At 39.8% G+C, this 17,172-nt stretch overlaps 1 protein-coding gene across 1 annotated transcript; it reads left to right on the top strand.

The window, feature by feature from the left end:
• Positions 1–2,937: 2,937 nt before the first annotated feature.
• On the top strand, positions 2,938–13,980 carry fgfr4 (fibroblast growth factor receptor 4). The gene is made up of 20 exons (XM_079898577.1): positions 2,938–3,642; positions 4,615–4,798; positions 6,488–6,669; positions 6,757–6,895; positions 7,109–7,369; positions 7,466–7,555; positions 7,663–7,829; positions 7,947–8,070; positions 8,786–8,976; positions 9,078–9,216; positions 9,311–9,504; positions 9,609–9,754; positions 9,842–9,963; positions 10,056–10,166; positions 10,251–10,441; positions 11,103–11,225; positions 11,512–11,582; positions 11,818–11,955; positions 12,037–12,142; positions 12,235–13,980. The coding sequence occupies exons 2-20, from the start codon at positions 4,708–4,710 to the stop codon at positions 12,409–12,411; spliced, it is 2,763 nt and encodes a 920-aa protein (XP_079754703.1). The 5' UTR covers positions 2,938–3,642; positions 4,615–4,707; the 3' UTR covers positions 12,412–13,980.
• The last annotated feature ends 3,192 nt before the right edge of the window (positions 13,981–17,172 follow it).

Raw genomic sequence — 17,172 nt, 5'->3', positions numbered from 1 at the left:
GTCATTCTGAGGTCGTCTCTTACAGTTTGAACTGTAATACAGTAACATTCAGGCAGCCTCTTGCACAAACACTTGCTTGTAATTGTGTATGTGTTGCCCAACACCAGTATCATGAGTGAACTTTGGACAGTTAGAATAATGTAGTATAAACATCAACACTGGCTATCAACATACATATATCTGACAGGAATTGAGGGTGTTTTCATTGGAGGGAAACTCAATAGTGACTGGTTAAGATGTTGTGTTTTCAAGCCGAGGATTCCTTGCATAGTTGAGAGTAATGTGAAATTATTAATGGCTGAGGTCATTGGTGTTCTTCCCGGCATGCTGCCCTCTTGTTTGTGAGCCTGTCAAGAAATGACAATCTTTTACAGCTTAATTTGTTTCTGTTTTTTGTACATTTGGACTTTCCAATCTAGAAAAATATGTAGAATCTGTTTGTGTGCAACAAGTGGGCAAAAGCGGTTGCTTTTTTATATATTTTTCGAGTACTAAACACTAGATGTAATCTAGTAATAATGTGTGTACCTGATTACCCTGGTCAGCCACAGCTCTGAGGAGAGAGTTCTTTTGAGGGGACGGTTAGAAGTGGATCTGCAGGGCAACGGAGAAGCTCCAGATAATAGGCTTTAATGGGGCATTCACATTCAGCAGGATATAACAAAGACCGGGCAGTGGGATTTGGGAGAGGGGCCGATTGTTACTCCAGAGTGCTTTAATTCCTGGCCTTGGAGACACAAGCTGAGGACGATGGTGGGGGGAAATCTGGCATTGTTCGGGGGAATGTCAGCGTTTTCTTTAGAGAGGCCAGAGGATCAAATTAGAAAAAGTAAGAGATAAACAGACAGAGGGAAAGAGCGGGATGGACAGTGATATATAGAAGAAATAGGAGAAAAGACAAGCTTTTTCAACATCTATCTATCTATCTATCTATCTATCTATCTATCTATCTATCTATCTATCTATCTATCTATCTATCTATCTATCTATCTATCTATCTATCTATCTGTGTCTGTCTAGTCTATCTATCTATCTATCTATCTATCTATCTATCTATCTATCTATCTATCTATCTATCTATCTATCTATCTATCTGTGTCTGTCTGTCTAGTCTATCTATCTATCTATCTATCTATCTATCTATCCATCCATCCATCCATCCATCCATCCATCCATCCATCCATCCATCCATCCATCCATCCATCCATCCATCCATCCATCCATCCATCCATCCATCCATCCATCTATCTATCTATCTATTTGTGTCTGTCTGTCTATCTATCTATCTATCTATCTATCTATCTATCTATCTATCTATCTATCTATCTATCTATCTGTCTATCTATCTGTCTGTCTATCTATCTATCTATCTATCTATCTATCTATCTATCTATCTATCTGTCTATCTATCTGTCTGTCTGTCTGTCTGTCTGTGTGTCTGTGTGTCTATCTATCTATCTATCTATCTATCTATCTATCTATCTATCTATCTATCTATCTATCTATCTATCTATCTATCTGTCTGTAGTGATTTTAATAAAGTGATTTTAAATGTATGAAAAGTAGTTATTTATTTATTTATTTATTTATTCATGAGTAATGTTTAGCCTTTGATCAACATAATGCGTTTGATCATCTTTATTAGTTATGCGCGTGAAATGAATGTGCACTCTGTGTGTGTGTGTGTGTGTGTGTGTGTGTGTGTGTGTGTGTGTGTGTGTGTGTGTGTGTGTGTGTGTGTGTGTGTGTGTGTGTGTGTGTTAGACTCTTCTCCTCCGGACTTGACCGCGGGGCTCGTTATGCCACAGTCCGCTGATGAATGGGAGAAACGGGATCATTTCAAACCAAGTGTTCCCCTCAGATCCTTCTCGTAAGCACTTTAAGCCTCACTCTCTCCGCCTCGGGCTTCAGTTCATTATAACACCTGCACGGTCGCGGAAACTTGACCATGATCAATTCTATTACAGTTTTCACATTAACCGCATGTCCACTTTAACATGCGCTATAAGATGCTTTGCAACGAGGACAGGAAACAGTGATTAGCCTACTTTCCAATAATGTGTTATTTTGAACAAACGTAGCCTATGATCAGTCGCAAATACGTTGATCCAGGAATTAAAAGAAGAAGAAAGAAGAAAAAGCGCAATGTTTCTAAAAGACATTCTTGGCATCACCAACTAATAAATCAATTACGCGCGCATTGTGACGTCACGTCTGAAAGGATTAGTGGGAAAGATAACACAATAATGTAATTAAGGAAAGGTGTCATTTACAGTTGTTGAATACAGAGCTCGTGAACTTTTCAAAGGAACTGCCTAATTTGTTTTTCCTGCTTATTTACAATGCAATAAATCTAGGCGTAATTTAGAGTTATTTAGTCAGTCTATTTACCATATAAGTGTGGGATTGTTTACTTTTTACATATCAGATCTGTTTTTGTCCAGATCTAAGTTATTTAAAATTCTTACAAAAAAGAGACCTTAATCAATCTATTCTATGATTATTTTTTTCTTTTAATATCTGAAATAAGTCATATTATTTATTGGGCTTAAAGTTTAAAAAAAAGTGGTGTAATTCCCCAGAGATTGTATATACAAAAACTCTCATAAGAAATATAAGCAGTGTCGTTGTTTTAAAATATTATTAAATTGGGGGTGGAGTTTTTCACAAAATAAGGATGGAAAACAATATAACAAACGAAATGTTTCAAACCAACAAAAAATACACATCTATCTATCTATCTATCTATCTATCTATCTATCTATCTATCTATCTATCTATCTATCTATCTATCTATCTATCTATCTACCTCTAATATAAATAGTCTATATTGCTGGGGTCTGCCTCTGGGGATTTGTTTTTGTGGGTGGGGGATTTAACACCCCCTTCTCCCCCTCTCTCTCTCTCCCTCTGGTTTTAGTCCATTGTTATGAACCTTCCCCTCAGAGTGCTGTTGTCTCCCACTGCCAGTCAGACGCTTGCTCTGCCTAAGAGTGTAAGCAGAGAGTTGCCAAATAGAGACTCTTCGGGCTGTTCAGTTTAAAACTCACCTAAGCTGTGTGGAGCAAATCATTCTACAGAAAACCCAATCGGGAGAGAGAGAGAGCGCGCAAAACCCCACTCCGCTGTCAGTGCGCGCAAATCACATTATTCATGTGAAATAAGACAGGGACGCTACAATGTGTTTGGTATCGGATGCTTTCGTTCACACAATCTAAGGCTGGATTTTTTTGGGGTTTTTTTTTGGTTTTTTACATTTTGAGAAGAAAAAATAGACACTATCTAAATCCTCCGCGTCGTTGATTTCTCTGGATTTATAGCGGTTTTGGAGTCGGGAGCGCTCACGAGCACAGCGCGAGACACGGAGAAGCTCATCAAAGGAAAGCTGCACTGGACTTTGAATCCGAAGATTAGTAGTCTTACCCTTGCACTATCTGTCTATTGGTTTTATTTTTTAAATGGATTTACCAGCGTAACTCAGACTTTCCCAAAAGTTGCTTATTGGATTTCCAAGGATAAAGTATTGTGAATCTGTAAGGGAAAAAAAGGACACATGAGTATCTCGAGGGCCACCGCGATCCAAGGGCACTAGTACTGCCTTATCGAACCCATAGGGACCGGGCAAAGGGCACACGAAAATAGGTAAAACTTTTTTGTTGTTGTTTTTTGTGTGTGTGCATATGGTTAAATTTAGGATCAGATTCGTTGCATGAATATTAGCCTATTTATATATCAATTGGTAGCCTATTTATTAACTAATTAGTTGCTTCAGATAAATTCAACTGAAAATGTAGTCTAATTTTTATGGACTTATTGTAGCCTAATTAGATTGTAAATTAAATAGTACTGTTTAGTTTAAACTTCTCTTAAGCGTTATTTCCGCGAAGTTGGGGGATTTCTTATAAAAACGCAATGCTCGCTTTGAATCGTAAATGAAAACTTTTATTGATTTGCTTCAATTCCAATTTTCTGTCTCTGGTCCAAACCGGACCAAAACCAGGTTTACTTGCGCTCAGAATGACTTTCATTAACTCTACCAAGTGGTTTCACACTTGTAAACGGATTTATTTACCTTAACCAAACTCTCACTCTGGTGTGAAATTCTCGTATGTTTTGAGAACACATGTGTCTCCTCGTACCCTCGTGACGTTTGCTCTTATTTATCTCTCATGCTGAGCAAAAGAAGTAGGCTATTTTAGAAGCACATTCGGAGTAAGCTACGTGGAAAAATCTTCAATGTAGGCTACATGATTTTTGTTTAAAAATACCTTTTTAAAAGTTCAGAGTTTGGACAATTAGTTGTTTCAATCGTAGATGTTCCGGGTCCAATTCACGTGTTTATATTGAAACGACCCATCAAAAGCACGATGTACAGGTTCTATTCATATACAACTGTCCTTAACTGCTGCACATTCGTACCTGACGGTTATTCATGTACAAGAGGATATAGACAATGTCTAACAACGATGTAGGTGTACAATAGGACATTCATTTTCAAATGTGGTTTAGTGGGCAGGGTTGGGATGTGCAATGCATTATGCATTTATGTCATTTTAAAGGTTAATCTTTCACAATAGCTTCTGTGAATTGTAAATCAGTTCTGTTTTCTCTCAGGTTTGTGACTACAGTGAGGTTGCCAATGCCTGGAGTCAGCATTTGAAGCTGACCAGCTGTCTTCCACACACACACAAACATTACCTCAGCAAGATGTTGAGCATCTTTAAGGTCTTCATTACCATCTGCTTCACGGAACTGGCGTTTTCAAGAAGCATAACATCTAGGGAAGTCCGGGCAAAAGGTATGGATTACAATTAACAATTTCACTTGAAATCACCCAAATCCAACTTTTCCAAGTATAAAATACAAAGTTGTCAATGTTACTTAATATTTAGAATTTTACTTAAAACGGTTTAAATATCTGATGAATATTCAATATATGAAAAAACGAGCCGAGCTGATTGTGAAGAATTTAAGTCCAGGGGAAGTTGGAGAGGATGTAATCGTTTAGAGAGTAAGAGAATCCCAGTATTTTCTTGAGCCATAAACAGTGCTACCTGATCCTTCCAGAGCCCTGAGGCTCGGAAGTGTAAATCTGTCTGGCCCGGTGCCAGTAACAGGGGCTTGTGAGATGTTGAGGGGGGGCTTGGTTTGGGGCAAGATGGGTCTCCTATTTAATTGTACAAACACTGTGTTGTCTCCATTTTGTACCTGCCAGGGAGGTATCCGATTATCTCCAAGAGCTACTAAGTCTTACACAGAACTGGCTCTGAAATAATTTGTGTGAAAAAGCCTTATGTATACAAATCAGAGTATTTTTGGTAAATCACAGGATTACCTAAAAGCTTTATGTGGCATTTTATGTTAGGCTGTTGATATGCTCACCCTGAGTGCACCATTCTGAGGTCTAGAGAATGAAGGGATAAGATGTAGACCCTTGTCAATGCTGGGGCAAAGTCTTCGTTAAAAGCATCTTTCTCTGAACACTTGTGAGCTACATACAGTGCTAGGAAGGTGATAAAGGTTGAAAATCCCTGTGGTGCAGCCCAACAATGCCCCACTAAGTTCCTGCCAGGAGAAATTAAAGTCATTTGACAACTGTAAGACTTTAATGGGCTGAGCCACCCAAGCAAGTGAGACATGCAGAGCTAAACGAACAAGAAGAGGCAGAAATGAACTTGTTGAAGAGGAACTAAAAATACTAGCATTTCGTAGTAATAATTTGATTTATCTACAACTAGTAAGTTATATCATTATTTGATATAACTTTTATGCACATTTTAAATTCAGAAATAACGCGAGTCTTTTGTGGATTTATTGGAGTTTGGAGTTTGGTTAATGGAGTTTTCCATTAGTCCGTTAGTACTGTGATACTTCATGATTGCAAATTACCCTCTTATGATAAACCTTATGATAAATGCTAAACCTAAAAATGTAGACTGCATGCCCCTTCAAAATATGTCCTTAAGAGGCATATTTTTCATGTAAAGTTTGCAAGTTGAGCCATTTAGGCTATTTTTGGTGGCCGCATGTGTTTGTGTGTTTTGTTTAGCTTGTCCTTTATTTTCCTGCTGACCATTCACACCCTCTTCAGGGTCAGATACGGGCCAGGCCCTAGTTTTATTCAGTGAAGTTCATTAGTGTGTTGGTGGAAGAATGTTATGCTTCAGTGCTGGAGGTGACATTACTTGGTTAGGGGGCGTTCTTCACTCAAATGCTCAAAATCACATTCACCTCCAGGCCACAAGAAACACTGCTGTGAAGTCAAAGTTAGGTCATTCTCAGCTAAGAATTGTGTTTCTGTTCTCTCTTTTGTTTGTGGCTTTGTTTGCCTGATTTGCTCCAAAACAGTGGTGATCTCTGTGAGAAAGGCTCTGGTTAGCAATTAGTGAGAAGTTATGTTAATTAGAAGTGTTTATTAAATGTGGTTTATTCTACAGACTATTTATAGGAGTAGTTGTTCAAAACCTCCTTTTCTACATTCCGCCAGATATCCGAGTTTCTCGACCAAGTCTTATTCCTGGTTTTCCTGAGAATGCTACTGTGTTAGTTGGAGGACATGTGAAACTGGTGTGTAAACTCCACCAGCCAGCCTCAACACGTCTCCAGTGGTTCAAGAAGGACAGCAATCGCCAAGGGCCTGATGGATCACCATTTTTTACAGCGCTTACGGTGAGAAAGTGATTTAAAGATCCTCTATTGTGCATATTTTCTGTCTTAAAGAAAGAGGGAGTAATGTTACATTTGTTTCCCCCGCAGCCTCTTCTTGAGAACCTCTCCAAAGTCAACATTCTTCCTTTAGTGAATGTCTCCGTGAAAGATGCTGGAGAGTACGTATGCAAGGCAGAAAACTCAGTTGGTCAAACAACGCGCTCTGCCTGGCTGGAAGTTTTATCAGGTAAGCCAAAGCATCTGATAACATCTAACCTTCTTATCATCATTCTCTGGCAGGTCAGCCATTGGCGTTTTATTGCCGTGAAAACCATATTACGAGTATTTAGTAGGACAAACCACATAATGTAGTTAAAAGGTCACAGCTAAGGTGTAAGCTTCAGTTAAGTGTGATAGTAATGCCATTAGCAACTTTGTTTTTCATGTTTTGTCCAAAAAGTTTCAGAGGAGCCAACTGAGGAACCATCAGAGCATCTACTTCTAGAGCTTGGAGATGTACTAAAACTCCGTTGTGACACAAACCGTCCTGGAGCTGTCCAGTGGTTCAAGGGTGGTATGCGGGTGCAACACAATGCTCGTATCCAGATAAGGGCAGCAGTCATGGAGATTGCGGATGCCACATATGAAGATTCAGGAGTGTATGTGTGTATGCTGCGCGGCACCAAAGAGGCTCTACGCAACTTCACTATCACAGTGGCAGGTTGGTTCTGACCGTTAAGAAGATTAATAGTCTCATTAATAACCCTTTCTTTTGAATGTTCATCTAATAACTTGAACCCTTAATGCTCCTTTGCAGATGCTGTAGGATCAGGAGATGATGATGAGGACAATGGTATTGATGACGCTGGTCCTGAGATTGAAAATGACCAGGTCTACATCTCCAGAGGTTAGTGTTTATTGTAACTTAACTACCCATTCAGTTGCGTTTACTTGCGTTTCAGTTTCAGTTTCAGTGTGATAGCTTGAAATGTACCACTATTTCTTACATTTTAGCACCATACTGGACTCTTACTCAAAGGATGGAGAAGAAGCTCTACGCAGTCCCAGCTGGAAACACTGTCAAATTCCGCTGCCCTGCCACAGGGAACCCTCTTCCCACCATTCGCTGGCTAAAGAATGGCAGAGAATTCAGAGGAGAGCACCGGATTGGAGGCATCAAGGTGAGAGATTGATATTTTGGTTTGTTGGAGACATCCCAACAAAGTTGAACTTTTCAAAATCTCACAATAAATATCAGCACCGCCTCATGCTTACACATTACCATTTTGTGTTCATAGCTACGACATCAACACTGGAGCCTGGTCATGGAGAGTGTGGTTCCCTCAGACCGTGGGAACTACAGTTGTGTGGTGGAGAACAAATATGGGTCCATTGCTCACACCTACCTCTTGGACGTGTTGGGTAAGAGGGCTTCTGCTTGCCTGCTCTAGACAGCCGCCTGGCTCCACGAGGAGCCATCGCAAGTCTGCCATGCTTAGCAAGTGTCAGAAGCAATAAGCATCAAATCAGTGAGATCCTGTACCAGCAGCTCAGTGGCGTCACATAGCGAGACAGGCACCAAATGCACCTCAGAGAGAGCCACAGGGCACACTGCTGCACCACAGGCACCGGGGTTCACCCGAGGCTTTACATGTCTATACAGATATTTAAGAACTACACAGGAAAAGGGCAATAAATATCATCACAGCAGGGGAATGCAGGTTGGGGGGTTGGCATCGGTCTGTGGTACGTGCCTGGAAGCGCTGTGGGTTGAGGCGTCCAGACCAATTTTCTACCTGACCTGTGACAGACCTGTTTGTTAAGAGTCCGGCGTGGGGTCAACTGCTGTGTCCTAGCAGACAGGGGGGAAAGAACAGGAAATAAAGAGCCCATCGACTTCAAAGCAACCCAATACATGGGCCTGGTTCTAAAAATCCCTTAATGGAACTAATTAGTGAGTGTTGATCAGCATTGGAAGTGCCGCTTGTCTATCCCTGTGCCTTAGACTATCTTCCTTCAAATGCGTTTGAATGTTAACATTCATTATTTTTGTGGGGATGTTGAGAATTTTGATAGAACTGTAAATATCTTTTGAATATAGTATCAAAGTACTGAACTTTCAGATTTCTTCTTTCAGAACGCTCTCCACACAGACCCATCCTTCAAGCTGGTCTACCCAAAAACATTACAGCTGTAGTGGGTGGAGATGCCCAGTTCCTGTGTAAAGTCTACAGTGATGCCCAGCCTCACATCCAGTGGCTAAAGCACATAGAGATGAATGGCAGCCGTTATGGGCCTGATGGCATTCCTTATGTGAAGATCGTGAAGGTATTTAGCGAGTCATTCATTAGACTTTTCTGGAGGTACATCACGTTACCAGATCGGTATGGAATTAATGAGCATTTTGATTGTTTCTTCCACCTTCTCAGACAGGAAGCTTGAACATGTCTGAAGTGGAAGTCTTATATCTTACCAATATTACAATGGAGGATGCTGGGGAATACACCTGCTTGGCGGGAAACTCTATTGGATTCTCTCATCAGTCTGCTTGGCTTACAGTCTTATTAGGTAGATTTGTTTGAATAGACACATTGACGACACAAATCATAAATATTGTTCGTGACTCAGAGGTACAAGTAAATAAAACTTATCAATTCCACAGAGGAGGACGTGGCCAAGGAGATAGACCTTACGGAGTCCAAGTACACTGACATCATCATCTATGCATCTGGCTTCCTGGCACTGGTGATGGCCATAGTTATCGTAGTCCTATGCCGCATGCAGGTTCATCCCAGTCGGGAGCCTTTTGATACGCTCCCAGTGCAGAAACTCTCCAAATTTCCTCTACGCAGACAGGTAAGATGACACTTCTGAACAATCCTCATGATAATTCCCCAAGAACATGGTATTCAGCAAAGCATTCTGGTTTCTAATCCTGTATGTTTTGGACCCTATTTCAGTATTCAGTGGAGTCCAATTCTTCTGGAAAATCAAGTGCGTCACTGATGAGGGTGGCTCGTCTTTCCTCCAGTTGTTCCCCAATGCTGGCTGGAGTTATGGAGTTTGAACTGCCTTATGACCCTGACTGGGAGTTTCCAAGAGAGAAGTAAGTAGCACTAGCAACCATAGCTGTAAAAGATGTTTCTTTTATATGATGGTGAACTGACTATTTATTTGAATTCTTTGGTGCTAGTTTGACTTTAGGGAAACCACTTGGAGAGGGCTGTTTTGGTCAAGTGGTGAGAGCTGAGGCTTATGGGATAAACAGAGAAAATCAAGATCAAACGGCAACTGTAGCTGTTAAAATGCTAAAAGGTACGTTTGTCCTTATAGATATCGTATTCAAGTGTTAAGCATTTCTGAATTTCAGACTTAGAAGGATTTTTCTGTCTTTTTTTTTTTTTTAGATGATGCAACTGACAAAGACCTGGCAGACCTCATCTCTGAGATGGAGCTAATGAAGGTGATGGACAAGCACAAGAACATCATAAATCTTCTTGGTGTTTGCACACAGGATGGTAAGTTAAACACAGTGACATCTCATGGTTGCACTAAATTCATATGGACATTTGACTTCATTTCAATTTATATTTCTGGATCAGGTCCACTTTACGTGCTGGTTGAATATGCGTCTAAGGGTAGCCTACGGGAATACCTCAGAGCTCGTCGACCTCCAGGCATGGACTACACCTTCGATGTGACCAAGGTTCCTGAGGAACAGCTCACCTTCAAAGACCTAGTTTCCTGCGCCTACCAAGTGGCAAGAGGCATGGAGTACCTGGCCTCCAAAAGAGTAAGTTGCTTGCAGGGCTCAATTAGCTTCGGTTTGAAACCAGCCCCCCCTGCATCTTATCAACACGTCCCTTTGTCTGACACGTGATGCCAAGCATTCCTTAGTGGAGTGGTGGTGTGTCGTGTTTACCGCTGTGTCCATCCTGTCTCTGTGGGCTTTGTCCTTTTTAGCACCGCCATAAATCTGTTAGCAAGCAGGCGCTCGGACCCGCCTGTGCACTGGATCGTATTACTAGCTTTTTGTGGCCTGCTAAGAATGCAGTCGTCTGAAACCCCTCCATTAAGGGCCACAAACCAGGGGCCTTTTTCGTCCTCTTTTTCAATCCTCAAATACCACTTCTATTTCAAATGAAAACCAAAATAAACTTAATGACATGCATTTACATCAGAAACTAGCTCTGTGTTGTTTTTCTGTAAAGTCCAAGTCTATTTAAAGTTCGGCTTGTTTAAACTTTTGCAAATGTTGCTTGCTATATGTTGATTTATACAGCAGACCTCATATAGAAAGCAGCTTTCATTTCTGTTTCATCTGGTTTGCGGGAACAAAACTCTAGCCTCAATGTGAACATGTTCATCTACTTACCAGAAGCGGAAAAGAGTGTGCGAAACATTGTTTGTGCCATTTTAACTAAATAGAAATCTCTTTTTTTTTTGCCATTCAGTGCATTCACAGAGATTTAGCAGCAAGGAATGTTCTTGTGACAGAGGACAACGTGATGAAAATCGCAGATTTTGGTTTGGCAAGAGGAGTGCATCAAATTGATTACTACAAAAAAACCACTAACGTAAGTAACAATTCTATTCAAGTTTTTTGCTCTTTTGAAGACATCCCATTTGTAAGCAGAACTGCATGGCCCTGTTTGATGCCTTAATGCTTTGAAAGACAGATGTGTAATGTGTCCATAGTGATTGGCAGAAAGCTTAATTGAAGATAATTGGGGAAAGGGGGGCGGGGATTAGCGAAAGAATGGGCAGTCATATTTTTGTGGATCAAAAGGAGGTGGAGTGCTTTGGCTCGGCCTGTGTGGCAGCTAACTGTCCCACTCACAGCCCTGTTGTTTCCAATTTCAGGGACGTCTGCCAGTGAAATGGATGGCACCAGAAGCCTTGTTTGACAGAGTCTACACACACCAGAGCGATGTGTAAGTCTGGCTAATCATTACAGCTATGCCAAAGAATCAGCTGAGCAGGGATCCCCCTTGCTGGAATGCCGGTCCGTTCAGATTAACCAGAATGCACCAGCATAGTTTAATCCTGATTAGATGGTGGACGTTTTTAATGACTAAAATATGCTCTCAACAAGAGGATTGAATTAGAACGGCTCAAGCTGATTATCCTACATGGTGCACTGACATTTTTGGACTCTTGCTTCCGCAGTTGGTCCTTTGGAGTTTTGATGTGGGAGATTTTCACACTGGGGGGATCGCCGTACCCTGGGATACCGGTAGAGGAGCTTTTTAAGCTGCTGAAGGAAGGTCATCGAATGGACAAACCTTCCAACTGCACCCATGAACTGTAAGCATCAATCTGTTCACCCAAAACATGTTTAATTTCAGTCTTCAATGTGATTTACTTATATTCAAATTGCTTTTATAGCTACATGAAGATGAGAGAGTGCTGGCATGCGGTTCCAACACAAAGACCAACATTCAAACAGCTTGTGGAAGAGCTTGATAGGGTGCTGGTGTCCATTTCAGATGAGGTAAACGCCTGTTTCAACAAAAGTTTGAGTCCCACAAGATGTTGTTTTTGTATCCAAACCTCTAAAACCAATCATATTTTTACATTTTTTAGTACCTGGACCTATCCACCCCTTTCGAACAGTACTCTCCATCTTGTGAGGACACCTCCAGCTCTTGCTCTTCAGACAATGATTCAGTGTTTACCCATGATGCTATGTCAACTGTCCCATGCCTCCTTGGCTACCACGATGTGCACTCTCGGATGGACCTCAAGACGACGATGCGATAGGCCCTTTTGGCTGAGGGCACAAGCTTGTGGATATCAGATGTTGCTATGAAAAGTGGTACAAGGATTTTCACCTTTGTTGTTATGCCTAAGAACATTATACTGATGCTTGGCACTATGAAACTTGCTGATGAATCATTTTCACTCTCATATCATCAGATTTCTACTAGAGGACTGGTCATGAGTTTTTATTGAATGGGTGCTGCTAGATGTAGAAAGCTATATTGAGCAGCATACAGGAGCGTTTTCAAACCAGATTTTTTTTTTTAAAAAGAGAACATTTATTTTGATATTAAAAGCGAATAGCGTTGATAAATATAAATCTCTCTCTATATAAAATTATTCTACATTTTTTATTTAAAAAAACTGTCTTAAATCTCAGGATCTTGCATGTTGTAGTGGCAGCAAAGTGCCTGATTTTTTGATTTCCTGTGAATATCTTAAAATATTTTATGTACATATCATTACAGAAAACAATTACATTTTATAAATTATTCTAAATGATATAAAGTGAAGGTGTTACTTAGGTGAAGAAATTATGTAAATCTATTCTGAAGCTATCCCTGAACAATCGACACATCTACAATAGCTATTGTTCGCTGCTCGTACCATTGTACACTGTCAAGGCTAAACCTCTGAGCACTCAACTTCCTGTTGTTCTGTTCATTTCATGTCTCACCGTTTGGTAAGCATGGTTTGTCGTGGTCATCTCCCCAACCATTCACCCCATTCAAACTGAGAAAACGCGGGGACCAGCAACGCTTCAATTGTCAGTACTGTACGGAAGAAAAGGACTCGATTGAATGTGAAATGCCTTGATATTGATTGATTTCAAATGGTGAATCCTCCATTGTTTGGCTGTAACCTTTTAACCACCCCGGCTTGTTTGCGGGATCCAGGCATAGGCCGAGGTGGACAATGGTCTCATGCAGCTGTAATGTGTGTGACTGCTGGCTAGGGTGATTGGGGGGCTGTCTAAGGCCTGTGTGCAAATGAGAAAGCCCCTTATTATGCTAATGGCTCCAGCTGCCCATCTTTATCCTGCACTATCTTTTAATATACAAATGCTAATGCTGGCCTTTCTAAACAAACTCAGCAATGTCCTTCAGGGAATGCAAAGCCTCATCCCACAAGCTGATAAGAAGCCAATGGCTTTTCTCAAGTTAATTTACGTAGTACTTTGCATTCTCAGCCAGGGACGCTCCTACGGTTCCCTTTGGGCATATTCTGGGACAATTGGTGGTTGATTTCCCCAATGAGAGCAAAATTGTTCAATTTCGATTTATCGTCAAAGCTCGATATCTTCTCTTCAGGCAGCTACAGTGATGTTTGACCTCTAAATAGGAAATAAATTCTTAAGCAGTCCATGACACCTCCAAAATTGCAAGAGCACATTCTTTGTGTACAAAAAAATTGTGCAAAGAATTATAAAACACATGACATTCCATTTGTGTATTCCCCATTGTAACAATCGATGATATTATAAATTTCCCCTCTAAAGAATTATTTTAGAAATATTTAATTTATTTGTTTATTGTTTGTTTTATATTAAATAAAGTATAATTTAAAATACTGAGCCATTTTTGTATCTTGTTTCTGTGAATGTGTGAGCAGAGAATGTTTGAATTTCTGAGAGAATGTTTGAAGAATCTCGAACTAGGTTTATAGCCACCGTGTTTGTGATGGTTTAGCGTGGGATCTGAATTTCTGATTTTTATTTAACGAGGTCAGTAATTGTTCCATGAACATCAGATCAATGCATTCTTTTCACACAATTCTTTGTTAGTATTTCGTCTGCTTCAATCATGCAGATTGACTATCTGATCACACCTCAGTGTCACCATCTAAATTGTCTAGACGCAAGTCTACTGCATCACTTAGTTATCTCTCATGTGTAACAAACCATTATGAGACGGGATAATTATCGGGACAACTATCACGACAGTCCACATGTGTCTGTCTCTCCATGGAGACAATCTCAGCCAGCTGGTGTTGGTTAGATAAGAGTTTGTCCACCATGGACTAGGCGTCTCTCCTCTTTGTATGTCCTGCATGTTTAGCCAAAGGGCAAAGGCCCAATCCAGCCTACCAAATGCCGTTGACTGCATCAAGCTCTGGCTTCCTACTTCATTTTTTTGTTCTTAGAGTGACCAGATGTCCGTGTTGTCCAGGGAAGAGTCCCCGATTTTGTTGGCTGGAGCTGTCCTTGGAAGTGTCCCTGCCAAAACATACTAGAATTGACCTTGTTTTTGTTTTTTTGTTTTTTTTAGTTCACAGGCAATTCATTCAAAACATCAATGATGTAAGTTTTCACTGTCTTTCAGAATCCATCAGTAGCGGCCATTTCGTCTCTGGTGATTGAATTTGACTTAACCTCAAGTCTTTCTTCTGTGAGTTACTGCCTTTTGGAAGCTGCCTATAGTTTGTCTTTGTTTCAAATCATTTAAGCAAGCATGTGTTTCAAGCCCGCCAACCTTCGAGATATTTCTCGACTCATCCCAAGACCATAATCACTGTTCTGGTGTTACTGATCAAAAAAAGGGCTGCTTCTGCTGATTGTTGGTTGGCAGCAGGAAGTAGAGGTGATCCAGCCATAGCCAGACAAGCATTTATGCATTAATGCATTTATCCAAGTTCAGGGTATACAGTTAATCAGTTCAAGCATTTTAACCCATAAACTTAGCATTGCTAGCAGCACTGTGCACTAAATAACCTGGTAAATGATGGTATATGAATATATATACCATCTTTAAAAAGTGCACTTTTGTAATAATATTTTTTTTTAATAATCTTTGAAATGCTCTTATTTTGCTGACTAACATACTAAAGCACAAGTGAAGTACTTGATTATAATTTTTTGTAATTTTAGGGTGTTAAATGATTTACCGCAAATGCCTCAGTATTTGGCTGTACACTTTAACCATACAAAAAAACAAAAACAATTTTTTTTTAAGTAATTATGAAATTACATATAAAGATGCACTTAAGTCCTACTTCAAAAAAGGCATTTATTATAACTACATAAATTGCATTTAATATAATTTTAACCATAATAAAATATTATTTAATTGTAAATAATTATGTGTCTAAAAACATTACATTCACACTTAACAATTTTATTTTTAAGTATATTATTTCCATAATAAGTTTTAAAATTATGCTAAAGTGTACTTTTTTACAAGGGAAATCAAAGTACTATTGCAATCTGATATCATTGCTTTACCATCAATTCCCATAAGTATTTCTAACTGATGCACATTCCTTTTTGCACACGTGTAGCCCTGAAAAGTACATTCTTAGGATAAACAATTGATATGTTGCATGCAGCATTGCATCATTTGTCAATCTTATTATCAAAACCTCTTGAGGAGTGATATTGCTAAAGAGCAAAGTAATAACAGAACGTTCTGCAATGGAAACATCTTACAGTGGGCACACTATGTCAATGTCATTTTTATCTACAGAAACCAGTGTGTAGTGCAGTAAGGCCAGCCAGAGTAATTATGTAGCAATTACTTTAGAATATTACATCAGATGTTTGCCTTCCTGTATCCTGTTCCAATTAAGGTTACACACTTACAAAATCTCTCTTAATAGGGACACATTCCCTCACTTAGTGAAGAAACACACACACAAACATCAGACTTATTCATAACTAATTTCTCTTGTTATAGAATATTTAATCTTGTATAGTTTCTTACTGTTACACACATGATGTAAGGACTGGCTGTATTTGAGTCATGCTAACCGTCCAGCAGTTCAAAGTTAATGTTCAACCGCTTAGCCTTCAGCCCAGTGCTCCGGACGAGAGCACAATGGCTTATCTGTGTGTGTGTGTGTGTGTGTGTGTGTGTGTGTGTGTGTGTGTGTGTGTGTGTGTGTGAGTGAGTGTGTTTTCTCTTTCTCTCTATCTGCTGATCAAGGGAAGTATTTGAACACTTGTCTATACACAGAGCCTCTGTGGATAATGCTTAGAGTGTGTGAGGCCAGGAAGTGTGAAGGGTAAACATCCCCCAGTAAATGGCGCCATTTTATTTTGGCTCTTACGCTTCCACACAGGTTTGGACTTCGTTGAAATAGACTGTCAGAACTGGCATACGTCAGAGTTTATGTTGAAGATATATTGCTGCTGGATTATAGTGGAGTTTGACATTCCAGTTAATATTGACGTCAGACTCGTAAATCGCTCCATGAGCTCTTCAGTACACTGTAAATGCTAACATGTTAAATAGAGGCTCAAATTTGAGAGAATCGCTTTAAAGTGGTCTTCACAATGAGTAAACCTAGACATGTCTTTAGTTAACTAGTTTGCAAGTAGACGTAACAATTAATGCTGTCGTTTTCAGTTCATTTTAGCTAAAATTGCTAAAAACAACAAAAGCTAAGCTTAGCATTTCTGAGTCCGCACAGGGGATTTTCAGTCACTAGCATGCTATGTGCACAACTGGATGGAAAGAGTTTATGCTAAAATGTCTTTTATGTGTCTTTGGGAAACACTGGTTATGTAAGGATTTAAAAGGAGTTTATTTTGTGTGGTGATAAGTGGAGTCTGTCAGGTCAGGTCAGAAAACATGCTGTTATTAGCCAAAATGAAGGAGCAAATACTTTCGTACAATGAGTGGTGAGAACGAATTGATAAAAAATCGAAGCAATTGTAACTATAGTAAATAAATCATTAACTAACAATTGGACGAGATGGCAATTTAATTTGTACAATGTAATTCTTATGGAAACAAAGTAAAAAACAAAACAAATGTAAGCATG

The sequence above is a fragment of the Squalius cephalus genome, assembly GCF_949319135.1.
Source record: "Squalius cephalus genome assembly, chromosome: 17".
NCBI lineage: Eukaryota > Metazoa > Chordata > Actinopteri > Cypriniformes > Leuciscidae > Squalius > Squalius cephalus.
The sequence above is the reverse complement of the archived record's forward strand: the minus strand, read 5'-3'. Positions and strand labels throughout refer to the sequence as shown.

Excerpts from the sequence above, each read along its gene's own strand:
- fgfr4 (XM_079898577.1), top strand. The coding sequence starts at position 4,708 with ATGTTGAGCATCTTTAAGGTCTTCATTACCATCTGCTTCACGGAACTG. Across the intron at positions 6,670-6,756 it reads CATTTTTTACAGCGCTTACG|CCTCTTCTTGAGAACCTCTC; the intron begins GTGAGAAAGTGA and ends TTTCCCCCGCAG. Across the intron at positions 6,896-7,108 it reads CTGGCTGGAAGTTTTATCAG|TTTCAGAGGAGCCAACTGAG; the intron begins GTAAGCCAAAGC and ends TTGTCCAAAAAG.